The sequence below is a fragment of the Portunus trituberculatus genome, chromosome 39 (assembly GCF_017591435.1).
Source record: "Portunus trituberculatus isolate SZX2019 chromosome 39, ASM1759143v1, whole genome shotgun sequence".
NCBI lineage: Eukaryota > Metazoa > Arthropoda > Malacostraca > Decapoda > Portunidae > Portunus > Portunus trituberculatus.
Genome location: NC_059293.1, coordinates 5,332,797 through 5,352,003, shown reverse-complemented (window position 1 = coordinate 5,352,003; position 19,207 = coordinate 5,332,797). Strand labels below are relative to the sequence as shown.

Here is a 19,207-nt window from a genome sequence, read left to right as displayed (position 1 = left end):
GGGGCTGCACGGAATCGACGTCTGGTCAGCACGCTGGCTAGCTAGAGAGCCAGCTTCAGCATCGTCACTGGAGGAAGACACCTTGGTGGGTAGTTGTTTGTTTACATTCACTTCCTGCCAAGGCGCCAACTAGTCGATACTTTCCAGGTGCAACGTCTGACACTTTCCAACTAGAAGGGATGAGTTGGAAACTGTGTAAGTACATAAAGAAAAAAAATTGCAAATGGCATGTGTGAATACACCTTTAGGAAAAAACTCCAGAATACTATCAATCCTAAAATACTTGTTTACACTAAAAAGATAATAAGCATCACTGAAGAAAATCTTAAAAATTCAGTTGAACAAGAAAATGACCGGAAAGATTTACAAGCTGTGCCATGCATCAAAACCAATCCTAAATATTTCTATAAATACACTGCTAACCACTCTGAAGTGAGAGTGGGTGTTGGTCCACTGACTTCACTTGTATACATATATATAATGTTTGGCAGTGACTGATTCTTATCTTTTACATTCATCAACGTTAATGAAGTAATAAATATATTTTTTGTAATTTGTAGATCATGCTTTCCATCATTAATAATGTTGATACACACAAAGGGGCACGTTAGTACACTCGGTGTTCCAAGTTGGTATAGGTAAGCCAAGTTGGCATTGAGCTGGGCTGAGTTGCCCTCCAACCCTGTTTTGGGCTTTACTGACACTGCTGTCTCTTGTATCTTGTGATTATGACACATGAGGAAAAAGCACTGCTATTGTCTGAAGGGAAAATGTCAACCATGCTTTGATGCCGTCTTGAGGAGACTACCGCCAGAGAAGTGAAGCTCCACTGATAAGAAAGTATCCAAGATGGCAACCTTAAGAAACCTTTAGATGAGTGCGCTCCAAGGATTCTAGAAGGATATTTGAGTTTAATGGGCGGCCTGGAGGAATTGATTAGGGAGTGTAGCTAGTAACAGATGGTGCGCTGGTCACAGGTAGTAAGGGGGTGAGGGATGGGGGGTGACCATCAGGGGGGAAGGATGAGGGCCATTACAAGATTCACACAGTCAGTCAGTCATGAGAAGGGACACAAGCCAGAGTAGCCATCGCCTGCCTCTGCCTGGGTCATACCACGCTCAGAGCTCACTTGCACCGCCTACGTCTGTCTCCTGATCCCTTCTGCCCTTAGTGTAGGACTATCCCTCAGACCATCAAACATTTCTTGCTTCAATGTGCATGCTTCCACTCTCACCATACTGCACTACACTCCCAGCTTTGCCCTGGCCATCACAACACTCGACCTGCCCACCCTCCTGATGGCCTCAGGCGTCCACCCCTCCCTTCTGTCCAAAGCCTTACTTCTGCCCTCTTGAGGAAGACTGGCCAGCTACCACGCCTGTGATACCCACACAGGACTACCCCAAGGCTCATAAGGATCCATAGATCTTCGTGGCCTTAACTGTTGGATCCTTATGAGCCCTAGGGTAGTCCTGTGTGGATATCACAGGCGTGGTAGCTGGCTGGTCTTCCTCAAGAAGGTAGAAGTAAGGCTTTTGACAGCAGGTTGCCGGGAGGGGTGGACGCCTGAGGCCGCCAGGAGGGTGGGCAGATTGAGTGTTGTGATGGCCAGGGCGGAGAGCCGGGAACGTAGTGCAGTATGGTGTGAGTGGAAGCATGGGCATTGAAGCAGGAAATGGTCGATGATTTGAGGGATAGTCCTACACCAAGGGCAGAAGGGGTCAGAAGACAGACGTAGGCTGTGTAAGTGAGCACCGAGTATGGTGTAGTCCAGGCAGAGGCAGGCAGAAAACACATACTCGTATATATATATATATATATATATATATATATATATATATATATATATATATATATATATATATATATACAGATAGATAGATAGATAGATAGTTAGATAGATATAAACATGTTTTATTTGCCTTATAAGTTCATAACCACGAGAGAATGCAGGGAAAACTAGGAGATGGGGGGAGCATGTGAGAAATCTTCATTACTCCTGAAAACGTTTTCTATGAAAGCTTGATACCAAAAGATGGAAGCACCGCTGCTGTCCTCCAAACTTTAACCCACACCACAACTTCCTCCTTGTATATTCCTTGGTGCAGTCCGTCGGAACTAGTCCGAGGTCACCATATAGGATATTTCATTACGTGCAATTATTTCAGAAACTACGCTTCATATAAAGAAAAAAAAAGTGTCAAAAGCAAAATGGTCTTGTAATTAAGAGTAAAATAACATACTAAAACGATTTCTTGATATCCCTGTAAAAACTTCAGGTGGACCTTAAAGGGATATATAGTGTTCCCTCGTTATTTCGCGGTTCGACTTTCGCTCGCGGCTTCACTGTTTCGCGGTTTTTATACATACTCGTAGATACGTTTTGCGGATTTTTCGCTATATCACGGGGTCTGTGGCATCACTTACAAATACTGTACGTACAGTAATTCGGTAAGTTGGTGTGTAATAACGACGACAATGTACGTAAAGCACTGTACATGTATTGTTCGTATACATATGCAGACTCACCCAACATCTTCCCTTGTTGTATCCAAGGCCCATAGAATAGAAGGTCAACCAACACGCAGCTTTAAGGGGAAAAGAGCTGGGGCTAGTGACGTCAGCAGGTTAACCAACAGGGGAGCTTCCTCCCAGGACGTGTCTTTCTTGCATGGAAACCTCACGCTCTCCCTCTGACAGCTGAGCAAATCATAGTTACTTGACACAGGAGACAGCTTTGTGAAGGCTTCTCTACCTCCTGTTACCGTCCCACACCCTCTACTTGCTCTCTCTCTCTCTCTCTGACCATTGTATCATTATCATTATGATACAGAGAGAGAGAGAGAGAGAGAGACCTGCCAGCTGCGTTCCGTTGGGGACGGTAAGGCTTACAGTATGGCATACTTCCCCCGAATCGAGGGGGACCAGCATACTACTCGGCTTGCGGTAGCTTGCGGGACCTTGCGCTCCTCGGAGGTGAATGCTTGGCGGTGTCTGGCAACCATTGTTTATCAACAAACCGCAGATGGCCGCCGCTTCACCACTATATTTTCAGTGTGGGGGATGTAAATGCTATTTTGACAGCTTATGCGACGTCACAGAACATCAAAAACAATGTGGTAAGTCTGTTATCCCTTGTAGAATGCTGGAATAAGGCAATATGACCAAAATATTAGTATTTATAGCAATAAAAGACGGTGTTATATGTATCGCATTTCTTCCCACAGCCTCTGAGGCAGAAGAGACAGCCTCTACCGCCATGGTAGCTGCTGCAGAGGCCCCTCCAGCACCTGTGGCTGCAGGGACAGTTTCCCTTTGCATTCGAAAGTGTTTCTTGAAGTCTTTCCCGGAGTAAAGAGGCACTATAGTCTCTGCATAGTCCTTGACCCTCACAGGACTTGGCGGCCTATCCTCTCCCTCTTCTCCTTGCCTTGGCAGCCTCTCTTCTCCCTCTTCCTCTTGCCTCAGCAATATTTCCTCCTCTCGTGCTACGAGGAGCTCTGCAGCGTCCAACAGAGGGTCTTTTGCGAGCTCTTGAGCGAGGAGGAGGAGAGCCAGCTTGGACGACCATCTTGTCAACCATACCCGTATAGCTATACGCGTTCCCTTGCGTTCCGTTGGGGGTTGCGGGGGGAGGGGAGGGCAGCGTACTAACCTCCAACGGAACGCAGCCCTTCCACTGCTGGCAAGTAGGTGTGGGGTGGTAATAGGAGGCAAAGAAGTCTTCACAAAACTTGTCTCTGTCAAGTATGATTTGCTCAGGGGGCAGAGGGAGAGCATGAGGTTTCCGTGCAAGAAAGACACGTTCTGTGAGTGAATCCGCTGACGTCACTAGCCCCAGCTTTTAATGATATCAATACTCTTGCTGTTATTAATTATTATTATTATTATTATTATTATTATTATTATTATTATTATTATTATTGAACTTTTGCTCTTATTGATATTAATATAGTGTTACTGTTTTCGTTATTATTATTATTAGTTCATTTTTACGTTACATATATAACTGAGGCAATTTATATCTACACAAGTAACTGAATGGGGACCTCTCAATAACTAGACATCAGAAATTTACTAATGTCTTAGGTGCAAAATTACCAGGAAAAAAAAAATGGTTTTCATTTATCACATACTACATTATATACTACTGATAATTAAAACAGTCACGTACTGCACAACTCGGCATTGTGACCGATGATGGCACGGAACAGAGAGAGAATGGGAGAGAGAGAAGCACGTGAACACTTACCAGGCAGCTTGCTACCTGAACCGACGTCCCCACCCTGACAACTTGTGAACCCGCTGACGTCACGGATGTGCATATTAAACCCATTTTGAATGTCTTGTAGGTCGACCTTCTATTCCATGGGCCTTGGTTGTATTTTGTCAGTCTCATCCACGCTGTTGACTTTCGCATACTGTATCTTAGTGTTGTGTTCGCGATAACTTTTTTTGTTAAAGTAGTGATTCGTTAAGCCCTTACAATGTCCCTAAGCCCTGTGCCCCTGCAAAAGCTTCCTCTAGTGAGCCCAAGAGGAAGAGGAAGATGATGACCATTAATGAAAAAGTGAAACTTTTACATATGATCAAAGAGGGCAGAAGAGGGTGAGTGTTACGTATCGAGAGAGAGAGAGAGAGAGAGAGAGAGAGAGAGAGAGAGAGAGAGAGAGAGAGAGAGAGAGAGAGAGTAAATGTATAATTACTGTATAAGGTTTTATAATTAAATAGATTTAAGTAAATTATTGTAAATGTAAAGTATAAATACTATTTACATATTTTAAACATTCTGGTACCCACATACACGTACACCAAAATTCCTAGGGAGGTGGGGCACATCCTACTTCGCGGTTTTTCACCTTTCGCGTGGGGTTCTGGTATCCATTAACCGTGATAAACGAGGGATCACTGTTTATATACAGTGTTTCCTCGCTATTTCGCGGTTCAACTTTCGTGGCCTCACTGTTTCGCGGGTTTTATATACATGTTCCCCCGCCACTTCCCGGTTCGTGTTTCGTGGCCTCAGTGCATCGTGGGGTTTTCAAAAATATTCATCAAAAGATAAAAATAAAAAAAATACAGCCATAATGCGGAAAAACACGTTGTTTCATGTTGATGTGTGAGAGAGGAGGTTTCCCAGCTTGCCAAACAAAGAGATGAGTTGACTCAGAGGCTTTGTACATACCCACAGGCACTCATACAAGGCGCGTGATTGGTTCCCGGCGCGAGATCGACTGATGAAAGAAAGAGTGGATTTATCCAGTGAGCTGATTGGATGCCCATCATCGCAGCCTCACCCAACATCTCGCCAGTCTCGTCCATGCTGTTTACTGTCTCGCATGCTGTATCTTAGTGTTGTGTTCGCGATATCTTTTTTTTAAATAGTGATTCAATAAGCCCTTACAATGCTGTCTAAGCGCTGTGCCCCTGTGAAAGCTTCTTGTAGTGAGCTCAAGAGGAAGAAGATGATGACCATCAGTGAAAAAGTGAAACTTGGATATGATCAAAGAAGGCAGAAGTTATGCCTCTGTAGCACGCCATTATGGCATGAATGAATCTACAGTGCAGTACATCAAGAAAGACGAAGCAAATATCCGCAAAACTGCTTCAATAACCTTCAATAAGGAAGCGAAACGTGTGGTAACTCTGCGTAATGAGAGAATTGTGAAAATGGAAGCTGCATTGGCATTGTGTATTGTTGTTAGCAGGAGCAAAGGCCAAAGCTCTCTACGACCAAATCTTGCCCGATGGTGACGATGAAGAGGCTGAAGTAGGTGCTGACGAACCTCAAGCCAGTAGCGCTGCCAGGAGTGATTAGCTTCCTCAAGGACGAGGCTTTTCAGCCAGCAAAGGCTGGTTCGATAAATAAAAAAAGATACGGTCTCAGAAGCGTGCCTCTGTATAGTGATGCATCCTCTGCTGACAACGATGCTGCACGTTGTTATGTAGAGGAAGAGTTTCCTAATCTCATCAGTGAGGGAAGCTACCTCCCTGAGCAAGTTTTTAACATGGATGAAACAGGCCTTTTTTTGGAAGAGGATGCCTTCGCGTACATTCCTCTCCAAAGACGAAGTGAAGAGGCCAGGCTTCAAGCCCCACAAGGACCGTGTGACTCTCATCATGTGTGGCAATGCTGCAGATTTTATGCTTAAGCCAGGCCTTATCTATTCCATAACAGTCTCTTGTGAGGTACCTTGTCAAAAGCTTTCTTTAAATCCAAATATACACAGTCCATCCATCCCTCTCTCGCTTGTATTTTGTCAACCACTCTTGAATAAAAGCTCAGTAGATTTGTTACACATGACCTCCCTTTCCTGAAGCCAAATTGATGATCCGATAATAACTTATGATCCTCCAGGAACCGTATCCAATATTTCTTTATCACCCTCTCACAAATCTTACCGACCACACTTGTTAGAGACACAGGTCTATAGTTAAGAGGCTCTTCCTTACTGCCTCCCTTATAAATGGGCACCACTTCAGCTCTCTTCCACTCTACTGGTACTTCCCCTGTTTCTAATGAACACCTTATAATATCATATAATGGATCAATCAATTCTTCTCTACACTCCTTCAATAATTTTCCTGAAACTTCATCTGGTCCCATCGCTTTATCATCTTTAAGTTCCTCCAACATTTTATATAACTCCTTTTAGGTATCTTAATGTCATCCATGTGCACATTTCCTTGTACATTCTGTGGCTTTACAAACATTGTTTCTTCAGTAAATACTTGCTGAAACCTATTATTTAGCAATTCCGCTATATTCTTAGGGTCATCTACTATCCCTTGCTCTCCTTTTAATCTTTCAATGGACTCTCTCTTTTTAAGTTTACCATTTATGAACCTGTAAAACAATTTTGGATGTTCCTTACTCTTGTCTACAATATCTTTTTCAAATTTTCTTTCTTCCTCCTCCTTACCCTCACATACTCATTTCTCGCCACTCTATAATTCTCCTTATTTAGTATATTCCTGCTCTTTTTCCATCTTTTCCAAGCCACATCTCTCTTTTCCTTAGCCTTAACACAAGTTGCATTAAACCAATCCTTTCTTCCTTCCTCTCTCGGTTTATACTTTGGTACAAATTTCATAACTCCTTCTTTATAATATTTCATAAAAATCTCATATTTCTTTTGCACTTCTCTGATTTGTAACATCTCCTCCCAATCTAATTTTCTGAAATAATTTTTCAAACTTTCTGTGTCCATCTTTCTATAATTCAATCTACCACTCCTGTATGTCTCGTCCTTCCTTCGCTGTGTTGTTGCTATCTGCATTTCCATAACCACATGATCACTCTTTCCCAAAGGACACTTGTATTGTATATCTCCACATAGGTACACTTCTCTTGTTAACACCAAATCCAGTCTAGCCGGTTCATCATCTCTATATCTAGTATTTTCCTTCACCCTCTGTTCCATCATATTTTCCATCATTAGATTAAGAAATCTCTCTCCCCATGCTTCCTCTCCAACACCACTTACTAGATTTTCCCAATCCACCTCCTTACAATTAAAATCTCCTACTAGTATCACCTTTCTTTTCCAGATAATACACTTTCCAAACTCTGTAAAGTATCCTTGATCATATTGTCGTATTCCCTTAATGTCCAAGAATTTGTTTTAGGAGGTACATAGGTCACCATGATTATTAATTCTTTTCCATCACTTTTTATCCTTATGCTTATCACTTCTGCGTTGTTCTTCCCATACCAAACCTTATCCACATTTATTTATTTCTTCGTCATAATCATAACTCCTCCTCCACCTTTACTCTCTATCCTTTCTCCATATATTATATTTATTATCCAAATTTATCTTTGTTTTTTCATGCAATTTTGTCTCAGTCAAACACACTATATCAGGCTTCTCCACTATCATATAGTCTTGCAATTCCAATCTACTTGACAGTATCCCATCTATATTAGTATACATTACGGTCCACCCACTGCTCCCTCTAGGGGTTCCTCCGTATTCCTTCTTTCCACATACCACTTTCTGACTCTCTCTCCTATAACTCTCCAAAAACTTTTCTCTTTCCTCCTCAGACCGCTCATCATTTTTCCTTCTCGCCTCTTCCACCAATTCCTTATATCTTCTCCTCTCTTCCTCATTTCTATTCTTTCTCACAAACACCTCTTTACAACCTTCTATCTCTCTTAACTTTGATGTTCTATATAGGATATCCTCCGCAGATTGTTGTGACTTCAGTACTACTTTAATCGGTCTGCTCACTCCCTCCTTATACGCACCCAGTCTATGGATCTCTTCCACTTCTTCTTGTAGATTTTTGAACAGATCTCTTACCGTTTTTAATTCTTCCTTAATTCTCTTAGGCTTATATGTTATATTTTGTTCTTTCATCCCAAATATTAACACACTCTTCTTCTTTTCTGCTATTTCCCTTATCAATGTTTCCTTATTCTTCATTACATTAACCAGTTCCTTGGACCTTTCTTTTTTGTCTTCCTTCAACTGATCTTTAATTATTTCTTGTATTCCAACCATCTCTGCTTCCCTCGACTCAGTCCATTGTGTTTTCTTCAGTTCCCATTCCTTTCAAACCTTTCATTCTGCTCACTAATCATTTCCTTAAAGTCATCTTTCTCCTTTACTACTCTATCCATTTTCTCCTCCAACCGTCTCTTGTATTTTTCAACCTCCACTCTCAAGTGTGCATTCTCATCCACCAATCGTTTTCATTTTCCTCCAGTCTCTTAACTCTTTCCTTCAAAGCCTTGCGAATTCTCTATCCTGCTCCTCCTCACTCCTCTGAACTTTTAATTCCTTCACTAACTCCTCAAATCTCTTCTCCAACATTACCAATCTACCTTGCAATGTTGCCCCTGTTGAAGCTGGACTCATGCTTTGACTGGCCACTTTCGGCTTTGCTCCCTGGGCCTCATCAACATATTTTGAATTTGGTAATTTATTTCTTACCGGTCTATCCATTTTTTCTTACTCTTCCTGGGAATGTGGGTGTGTGGTCACTGGAGGCCAGGCCTGGTAGCTACGTGTGTGTGGTTGGATGCATTGGCGGCTGCTATGGCTGGCCTTTGTGTGGTTCCCGCTCTGTCGTTTGGAGTGTGGAGGTTCTCACACCTCCGATCACTCCCATGTACACGCCACCAGGCTACGTTCACTCTGTACACTCTTCACTCGCTCTGGTCGCCCCTCAATAGCAATAACTATTCTCGCTCAAGCCCATTGCTTAGCGTGTGGAGTGTTAGTTAGATGCCGCTCTTGCGCAGGAGGCACGTCCGCTCTCCATGGAGCGCGGAGTGTGTGTTTGTGTGTATGTATTCACCTAGTTGTAATTTTACAGGGCCTGGGTATCATACTCGTGTGGCCCCGTCTCCATATCTACACACATCCAACTTTCCTTGAAGACTATGCACACTCCTCGCTGACACCACCTCCTCACTCAAACTATTCCACACCTCCACACATCTCTGTGGGAAACTATATTTCTTCACATCCTTCAAGCATATTCCCTTGGCTATCTTTTTACTATGCGATCTCGTAGTTCTATTTAAATTTTCCTCTCTCAACATCATTTGTTCATTATCTACTTCATCCAAACCATTCAACAGTTTATAAACCTGTATTAAATCTCCTCTTTCTCTTCTTTGTTCCAAGGTAAGCAAATTCATTTCTTTTAATCTCTCCTCATAGGTCATTTCTGCCAATTCCGGAACCATTTTTGTTGCCATTCTCTGCAATCTCTCCAACTTCCTTATATGCTTCTTTTATAAGGGGACCAAACCACCCCAGCATATTCCAATCTTGGTCTAATTACCGTACTAATTAATTTCTTCATCATATCTTTATCCATATAATGAAAGGCTAATCCAATATTTCTAATCAAATTATATGTTTCTCCAAACATCTTGTCAATATGAGCCTCAAACTGCCCATGGTCTTGTATTATCACTCCCAAATCCTTTTCCTTTTCCACCTTTTTCAACACTACTCCTTCACCCATCTTATATGACCCTCTTGGCCGTCTTCCACTCTTCCCATCTCCATTACATGACTTTTGCTCAGATTAAATTCCATCTCCCACCTCTTGCTCCACTCCCAAATCCTATCCAGATCTGCCTGTAAAATTTCACAATCTTCTTCACTCTTCACACACCTACACAACTTCGCATCATCCGCAAACAAATTAATATAACTGTTTACTCCTTCTGGCATATCATTAATATAGACAAGGAAAAGTATTGGTGCCAGCACTGAACCCTGTGGGACTCCACTCTCCACCACCAACCAGTCCGACTTTGCATCCCTTATTACCGTTCTCATCTCCCTCCATCTCAAGTAGTTTTCCATCCACTTTAACACTTTTCCTTCAGTCCTCCATAAATCTCTAATTTCCATAGCAGTCTCATGTGAGGTACCTTGTCAAAAGCTTTTTAAATCCAAATATACACAGTCCATCCATCCTCTCTCTCTTGTATTTTGTCAACCACTCTTGAATAAAAGCTCAGTAGATTTGTTACACATGACCTCCCTTTCCTAAAGCCAAATTGATGATCCGATAATAACTTATGATCCTCCAGGAACCGTATCCAATATTTCTTTATCACCCTCTCACAAATCTTACCGACCACACTTGTTACAGACACAGGTCTATAGTTAAGAGGCTCTTCCTTACTGCCTCCCTTATAAATGGGCACCACTTCAGCTCTTTTCCACTCTACCGGTACTTCCCGGTTTCTAATGAGCACCTTATAATATCATATAATGGATCTATCAATTCTTCTCTACATTCCTTCAATAATTTCCTGAAACTTCATCTGGTCCCATCGCTTTATCATCTTTAAGTTCCTCCAACATTTTATATAACTCCTTTTAGGTATCTTAATGTCATCCATGTGCACATTTCCTTCTACATTCTGAGGCTTTACAAACATTGTTTCTTTAGTAAATACTTGTTGAAACCTATTATTTAGCAATTCTGCGATATTCTTAGGGTCATCTACTATCCCTTGCTCTCCTTTTAATCTTTCAATGGACTCTCTCTTTTAAGTTTACCATTTATGAACCTGTAAAACAATTTTGGATGTTCCTTACTCTTGTCTACAATATCTTTTCAAATTTTCTTTCTTCCTCCTCCTTACCCTCACATACTCATTTCTTGCCACTCTATAATTCTCCTTATTTAGTATATTCCTGCTCTTTTCCATCTTTTCCAAGCCACATCTCTTTTTTTAGCCTTAACACAAGTTGCATTAAACCAATCCTTTCTTCCTTCCTCTCTCGGTTTATACTTTGGTACAAATTTCATAACTCCTTCTTTATAATATTTCATAAAAATCTCATATTTTTTTGCACTTCTCTGATTTGTAACATCTCCCAATCTAATGTTCTGAAATAGTTTTTCAAATTTTCTGTGTCCATCTTTCTATAATTCAATCTACCACTCCTGTATGTCTCATCTCTCCTTCGCTGTGTTATTGCCATCTGCATTTCCATAACCACATGATCACTCTTCCCAATGGACATTTATATTGTATATCCCCACATAGGTACACTTCTCGTGTTAACACCAAATCCAGTCTAGCCGGTTCATCATCTCTATATCTAGTATTTTCTTTCACCCTCTGTTCCATCATATTTTCCATCATTAGATTAAGGAATCTCTCTCCCCATGCTTCCTCTCCAACACCACTTAATAGATTTTCCCAATCCACTTCTTTACAATTAAATCTCCTACTAGTATCACCTTTCTTTTTTCATTTAATACACTTTCCAAACTCTGCAAAGTATCCTTGATCAAATTGTCGTATTCCCGTAATGTCCATGAAATTTGTTTTAGGAGGTACACCATGATTAATTCTTTTCCATCACTTTTTAACCTTATGCTTATCACTTCTGCGTTGTTCTTCCCATACCAAACCTTATCCACATTCATCTCCTTCTTCGTCATAATCATAACTCCTCCTCCACCTTTACCCTCTATCCTTTCTCCATATATTATATTTATTATCCAAATTTACCTTTGTTTTTTCATGTAATTTTGTCTCAGTCAAACACACTATATCAGGCTTCTCCACCATCATATAGTCTTGCAATTCCAATCTACTTGACAATATCCCATCTATATTAGTATACATTACGGTCCACCCACTGCTCCCTCTAGGGGTTCCTCTGTATTCCTTTTTTCCACATACCATTTTTTGACTCTCTCTCCTATAACTTTCCAAAAAAACTTTTTTTTCCTCTTCAGACCGCACATCATTTTTTCTTCTCGCCTCTTCCAACAATTCCTTATATCTTCTCCTCTCTTCCTCATTTCTATTTTTCCTTACGTACACCTCTTTACAACCTTCTACCTCTCTTAATTTTGATGTTCTATATAAAATGTCCTCCGCAGATTGTTGTGACTTCAGTACTACTTTAATCGGTCTGCTCACTCCCTCCTTATACGGACCCAGTCTATGGATCTCCTCCACTTCTTGTAGGTCTTTTTTTTCCTCATCATTTAGATTTTTGAACAGATCTCTTACCGTTTTTAATTTTTCTTTAATTCTCTTAGGATTATATGTTATATTTTGTTCTTTCATCCCAAATATTAATACACTCTTCTTTTTTTCTACTATTTCTCTTATCAATGTTTCCTTCTTCATAACATTAACCAGTTCCTTAGACCTTTCTTTTTTGTCTTCATTCAACTGATCTTTAATTATTTCTTGTAAACCAACCATCTCAGCTTCCCTCGACTCAGTCCATTGTGTTTTCTTCATTTCCCAATCCCTTTCAAACCTTTCACTTTGCTCACTGATCATTTCCTTAAAGTCATCTTTCTCCTTTACAACTTTCTCCATTTTTTCTTCCAACTGTCTCTTGTATTTTTCAACCTCCACTCAAGTGTGCATTCTCATCCACCAATCGTTTTTCACTTTCCTCCAGTCTCTTGACTCTTTCCTTTAAAGCCTTGCGGAATTCTCTATCCTGCTCCTCCTCACTCCTCTGAACTTTTAATTCCTTCACCAACTCCTCAAATTTCTTCTCTAGCATAACCAATCTTCCTTGCATTGTTGCTCCTGTTGAAGATGGACTCATGTTTTGTATGGCCACTTTTGGTTTTGCTCCCTGGGCCTCATCAGCATATTTTGAATTTGGTAACTTTTTCCTTACAGGTCTATCCATTTCATTTCATTCTTCCTGGGAGCGTGTGGGTGTGTGGTGGTGTGCACTGGCGGCCAGGCCTGGTAGCTTTGTGTGTGAGGTGGGATGCGTTGGCGGCTGTTTATGGCTGGCCCTTGTTTGTTTCCCAAACCGTCGTCTGGAACACGGAGGCTCCAACACCTCCGATCGCTATTATGCACACTCCACCAGGCTACGTTCACTCTGTACACTCGTTCACTCGCTCTGGTTGCCCTTTTGTACTAGTGACGGTTCTCACTCCAAGCACATTGTTTAGCGTGTGGAGTATTAGTCAGACGACACTCTGAGCAAGGAGGCACGTCCACTCTCCACGGAGCGCGTGTGTGTGTATATATATATATATATATATATATATATATATATATATATATATATATATATATATATATATATATATAGTGGAGACTCAATACTCACAACTTAATTTGTTCCATATGGCTGTTCAAGTATCAAAAAGTTTGACTACCCATATCTATCAATAAGGTAATTCGTTATGATCTTAGCATAACCTTAAATTTATTATATTTTTATTTTTATTTATTTATTTATTTATTTATTCATTTTCATATATACTGTAAGTGAAGGCTGGGGATGGATAGCAGAAGAGGCGGAAAGGAGCGTCGGATGTCTGTGTGTGTGTGGAGGGCTGTGGCTCACTAACACTTGCACCCTCACTAGATTCCTTATTTTCACCTCTAATAAGCCTCTTTGGTGCCATTATAAGATTCTAAGTGAAGAACCATTGACAGAACGCAAAAGAATGTAGTTTTTCTCACAATTGAAGTAGGACTAGGATGCACACTGGTATTTGCAGTATTACAGGACAGGACAATGGCGTATGGCTAGAGCGTTGTTTACAACCATGTGTGTGGCTGTTCATTACCAGATATTTTCACCATTAATGAGCCTTTGGTATTAACGTCAGTTTATTAATGAAGAACTACAAAAAGAAAGCAGGAAAATGTTATTCTGACGACAGCAGCAGCACAACTGGTGGAGAAGTGGAGGGAGATGTTTGACTATCAGGTATTTTTTCAAGTATTAAATGGAACTTTTGCATTAGAGTGTTGTATTTACCTAGTTGTATTGTACAGGGTTTGAGCGGGACTATAGTGCCCTGTCTCCACATCTCCGTTTATCCAATTTTTCTTTAAAGTTATGCACATTATGTGATGTAACAACTTCATTATTCAATGCATTCCACTTTTCCACCATTCTGTGTGGAAAACTGTATTTTCCGATATCCTTCACACACTGCCTCATCTTGATTTTCTTTACATGACCTCTTGTCCTTCCATCCACTTTTTTCAACAGCACTAGGTCTTCCTTGTCTATCTTTTCAATGCCATTGACCATCTTGTACATTGTTATTAGATCTCCTGGCTCTCTTCTATCTTGTAAAGTTGGTAGTCCCATTTCCTTTAGCCACTCTTCGTATGTTAGGTCCTTTAGTTCTGGTACCATCTTTGTAGCAATCTTCTGTATCCGTTCTAATTTTGTTATATCTTTTATAGAGCTTGGAAACCACACCACAGCTGCACATCCTAGCTTTGAACGTATCATGCTTGTGATGATTTTTTCATCATATCTTTGTCCATAGATTGAAATGTTCATTCTTATATTAGTCAACATTTTATATGATATACCAAATATCTTGCTTATATGTTTTTCAGGGTTCAGATAAGCACTCCCAGATCTTTTGTTCCTTTCCCATCAAATAATCCCATACCGATCTTCTTTTGCTCTTTCCTAGTTCCATTACGTGACATTTCTTGCCATTGAACTCGAATTTCCACTTCTTACTCCACTCATAGATTTTGTTTATATCATCTTGTAACAGCAAACAGTTCTCCTAGACTTTGATAACTTGGTAGCTTTGCATCATCAGCAAATAGATTAATGTAACTGTTTATCCCATTATGAATGTCATTTACATAAATCTGAAACATAAGGGGGGCTAACACGGGCCCTTGTGGAACTTTTTTTTTTTTTTGCTGACATTGAATGGAGAAACATTATGTACGAAAGGATAATAAAAAAATATATAAAATATCCTTACAGAAATAAAATGAATGAATAAAGAAATACATACCTTTTTATAGTTAAAAAAAAAAAAAAATCTGCCTGCTGCAGCAATTTGTGGCAGCCAGACCTTAGCTAGATATTCACTGTTGCCAATCAACCCAGATAATTCTCTTTCCCCCAATCCTCTCTCTCTCTCTCTCTCTCTCTCTCTCTCTCTCTCTTTTACTTTTATTCATATTCTCTTTACAATTCATATAATGTTGATCAAACTCTCTCTCTCTCTCTCTCTCTCTCTCTCTCTCTCTCTCTCTCTCTCTCTCTCTCTTTATTAGCTATAAAGAAATTAACAATAAGAGAGAGAGAGAGAGAGAGGAGGGGGAGCGGAAGATTTCTTCCACTTAATTGACAACAATTCGTATCTGACTGAGTCTCTCTCTCTCTCTCTCTCTCTCTCTCTCTCTCTCTCTCTCTCTCTCTCTCTCTCTTTATTAGCTATAAAGAAATTAACAATAAGAGAGAGAGAGAGAGAGAGAGAGAGAGAGAGAGAGAGAGAGAGAGAGAGAGAGGGGGAGCGGAAGATTTCTTCCACTTAATTGACAACAATTCGTATCTGACTGAGGTCTGGCAACTGCTGGGGTCCCACAAATTGCAGCAGCATATGGTATCTGTTCTCTGGTATCGCCTACTACACTACTAGAAGTACATTTTGAAGGGAATTAGAGGGAGGTACATCTTAACCACGGACCACCTACTCAAAATACGCTTTACTGAAAGGTGCCTTTGGCTATGACAAGCCATAGGCAGCACATTCCACCATTTTAAATTCCCATACTCAAAACATCACAAAGTCGCCTTTGGTGTGCCGGATCGAAAGGCACCTTTATACTACCATCCCTGCATAGGTGTGGGTTATTCATTAGCTAGTGTCTGTACGACAACGTGCAGCCTGGCATCACCCTACGCCAGGCAGCACAGTAGGGCTTCCCGCGCTTCGCTAAGGAAGAGACACGCTGTTTACAGGGTTCCCAGACGTACGATAATTATCGTACAAGTGCAATAATTTAGCATACTGTAAGATAAAAAATATAGTGCGTACGATAATACGATAATCTGCAGTTTTGTACAATAATTTATACTTTTCATGAAATAATTCCTTTTGGAAGTGATACTGCGAGAGTATATTCTACTCCATAAAAAAAAATGGAGAGAGAGAGAGGAGGGAGGTGGAGGGTTGGTGAGTGGCTGGAGGAGGGAGGGAGTGAAGGGGCGGACTATACACGATCAGTTCGTGTATCGGGTGAGTGGCTGGAGACGGAGCGAAGGGGGGAGGGCACTACACGATCAGTTCCTGTAAAGACTGGGTGAGGGGAAGGAGGGACCGGGGAGGCCTCATTAGTCTTCATCGGGGGCCTCAGACAGCAGGACGCTCATTTGCGGGTGTTATTCTACTTGGCTTAATTCTTACTACCTGGCACACTTCACAGCAAAGAGAATGGCAGATAAACGCAGTGCCGTGGATAGCTGCAGAACAGATCAAGAAGAGACTTGATGTTGAGGACCCAGTTCTTTCAAGACTGTCAGTCTTGGAGCCAGCCTACGTTCTGGGTAAGAAAGGAGTTCGCGAACATAGCCTGGTTCCTCTGGCAGTTCATCTTCCACGCATAATTGCTGGAGATGATGCCACACTGCAGCAACTGGATGACGAATGGAGGAAGCTTGAATTTGAAGATCTTTCAGAAAACATCATGAGTGGGGACAAGGAAGTGGAAAAGGAAAAGATAAAGCTCCTGATTTGTTTTGGGGTGAAGTAAGGCTGATTCTGGATAGCGAGGGACGGTCAAAATACAAGTGCGTGTCTGACTTTGCACTAGCATGCCTTTCATTGCCCCATGCAAATGCAGATTGTGAAAGATGTTTCTCGGACATAAATAGAATGAAAACTAAAGACAGAAACAAACTCAAAACAGAATCAGTAAGAGACATTCTTTTAGCAAAACAGTCTGTAACAAGCGAAGGAAACAGTAACTGCACCTCATTCGAGCCATCCAGGAGCATGATAAGGAGTATGACTTCCCAAGTACTTTATCCAACTGGTGTGGAAAGTGATCCAAACTATCCAGAAATCCACGGGGATTCAGCCAGCGACCTATAAAGGGTGAGTATACGATAGCCTCTCGTAACATGCAGTGCTTTTCAGAACCTATATCAAATGCCTAAGAAAAACTTTTTGGTGTCTAGTGTTCCAATGGTATATTTTGTGGTATTTTGTAGAACTGACAAAAAGTTGCTAGGTGAATGTTGGTGTACGATAATCTAGCTCAAAATACGATAATTTTTGACGGGTGTGTACGATAATTTCGGCACAGAAATCTGGGAACCCTGGCTGTTTATCCTCCTCCTGTATTTTTGTGGAAATATACCGGACTTCCGCTACTCTTGTGTTTCCCTGGCGCCTCTATCACTCCCAAGAACCATCTATAGGACTAGACGACTACAGAACTTGGTGCAGTGAGTGTAAGAGTGATAATTGCCTTCAAGTTTTTTTGTGGAGCCGGTTAGCGTCACGTTTCCCCAGCCCCGCCGCTTGGATCTACACTTCAGGGCCTCTACAGTCTACCCAACGACTACAGTGGACCTACAGTGGCTGGTGCAGTGCAGTGTGACTAGTGCAATGTGTTTTTTGTGTGTAGTGTCGCTTGGTCTCTATGGCACCTATGCATAGGGGTGGGATTCGCGCTCACGCGCCACGCTAGAGAGCGCGGTGAGCGTCACATCCTCCCCGCATCACTGCTTGGGGAACACTGCCTTGCAGGGTTGCCACTCACAAAAATATAAAAAGCCAAGATTGTCTAGATCGTAAATAACACTTAGAATTATACGCCAACATCAATAATACCACAAAAATGGTAGTGTACTAACTCCACTAGGGCCACTGGTTACCTCCCTATCACTGTCACTAAGTCAGTGGTTCTTAACCTTGTTGGAGGTACTGAACCCCACAAGTTCCATACATGCATTCATCGAACCCTTCATAGTTGGAAAAATAAAATGTACTTTTTTTTTTCTTCAAATTCCAAACCTATGTATTTAACTATAATTACTATATACTGTATTAGTGCACAAACTGTACCATGCATCATTTGCACACAAAATCACTGTGTTCAAAGAACAAAACCAACAAACCTGAATTTCACAAAAAAACAAAAACATGAATATTTATTGCAAATCAAACCAAACCACCGAACCCCTGAAACTGACTCACCGAACCCCTGGGGTTCGATCGAACCCAGGTTACGAACCACTGCACTAAGTTCTTCTACATCATTCATATTGTCAATTAATTAATTGATGCAAGTTTGACTTGACACAAGAAAGTACTTAAATGCACATCCAACGGTCAAAGGGGCTAAACACGAACTGAACGTGATCTGAATCATGACTCATGAGGTGCGGCGGTCGGCGGATGGTAATTATGAAGGTGCCAGATAGGGCTATTCAATTCTATTATGCAAGCAATGGTTAACTCATCCCCTAGGCCAAGTATCAAGGACAATTTTATTATAAGTGCTTTCAGAAAACAAAGGAAAATAATGTAGGAAATGCTAATAATCTACAATTATTCATATAATATTTCTACTCAAATAAAAAGGCAACATCCCATGTTGGCTGCCTAACGTTTCCCTCAGCTGGACACGTCGAGTTCCCGTCAAGAACTCGTCCCGTCCCGTCATATCGAATCCCAGTGGGGAAGGGGGTATCTCTCTCTCTCTCTCTCTCTCTGGTGCAGACAGTTTTTTTCAGGAATGATGGGCCAAGATACGAGGGCAAGAACAGAAAAGTAAGGAAATTTTCAGTGCTGAAGTTGAGAATGTCACAAAAAAGCCAAGATTTTCACATTTTATAAAAAAAAATAGCCAAGCCGACAAGGTCTATGTAAAAGAGCCAAGATCTTGTCCAAAAAGCCTAGGAGTGGCAACCCTGCTGCATTGCTGCCTCCACGCGCTGCT

At 41.2% G+C, this 19,207-nt stretch overlaps 1 protein-coding gene across 2 annotated transcripts in view; it reads left to right on the top strand.

Annotated features, from left to right (window-relative positions):
• Positions 1–19,207, top strand: part of LOC123515634 (telomerase reverse transcriptase-like) — a 254,291-nt gene that overhangs the window by 127,054 nt on the left and 108,030 nt on the right. Inside the window, exon 7 of one of the 2 annotated variants that reach the window (XM_045274446.1) lies at positions 5,192–5,710. The exons of the other annotated variant lie outside the window; for it this stretch is intronic. Within the exon in view, the coding sequence (XP_045130381.1) occupies positions 5,192–5,212 (21 nt within the window). The 3' untranslated portion in view covers positions 5,213–5,710. Of the gene's footprint in view, positions 1–5,191; positions 5,711–19,207 lie in introns of those variants that run through there. 2 annotated transcript variants of the gene reach the window in all.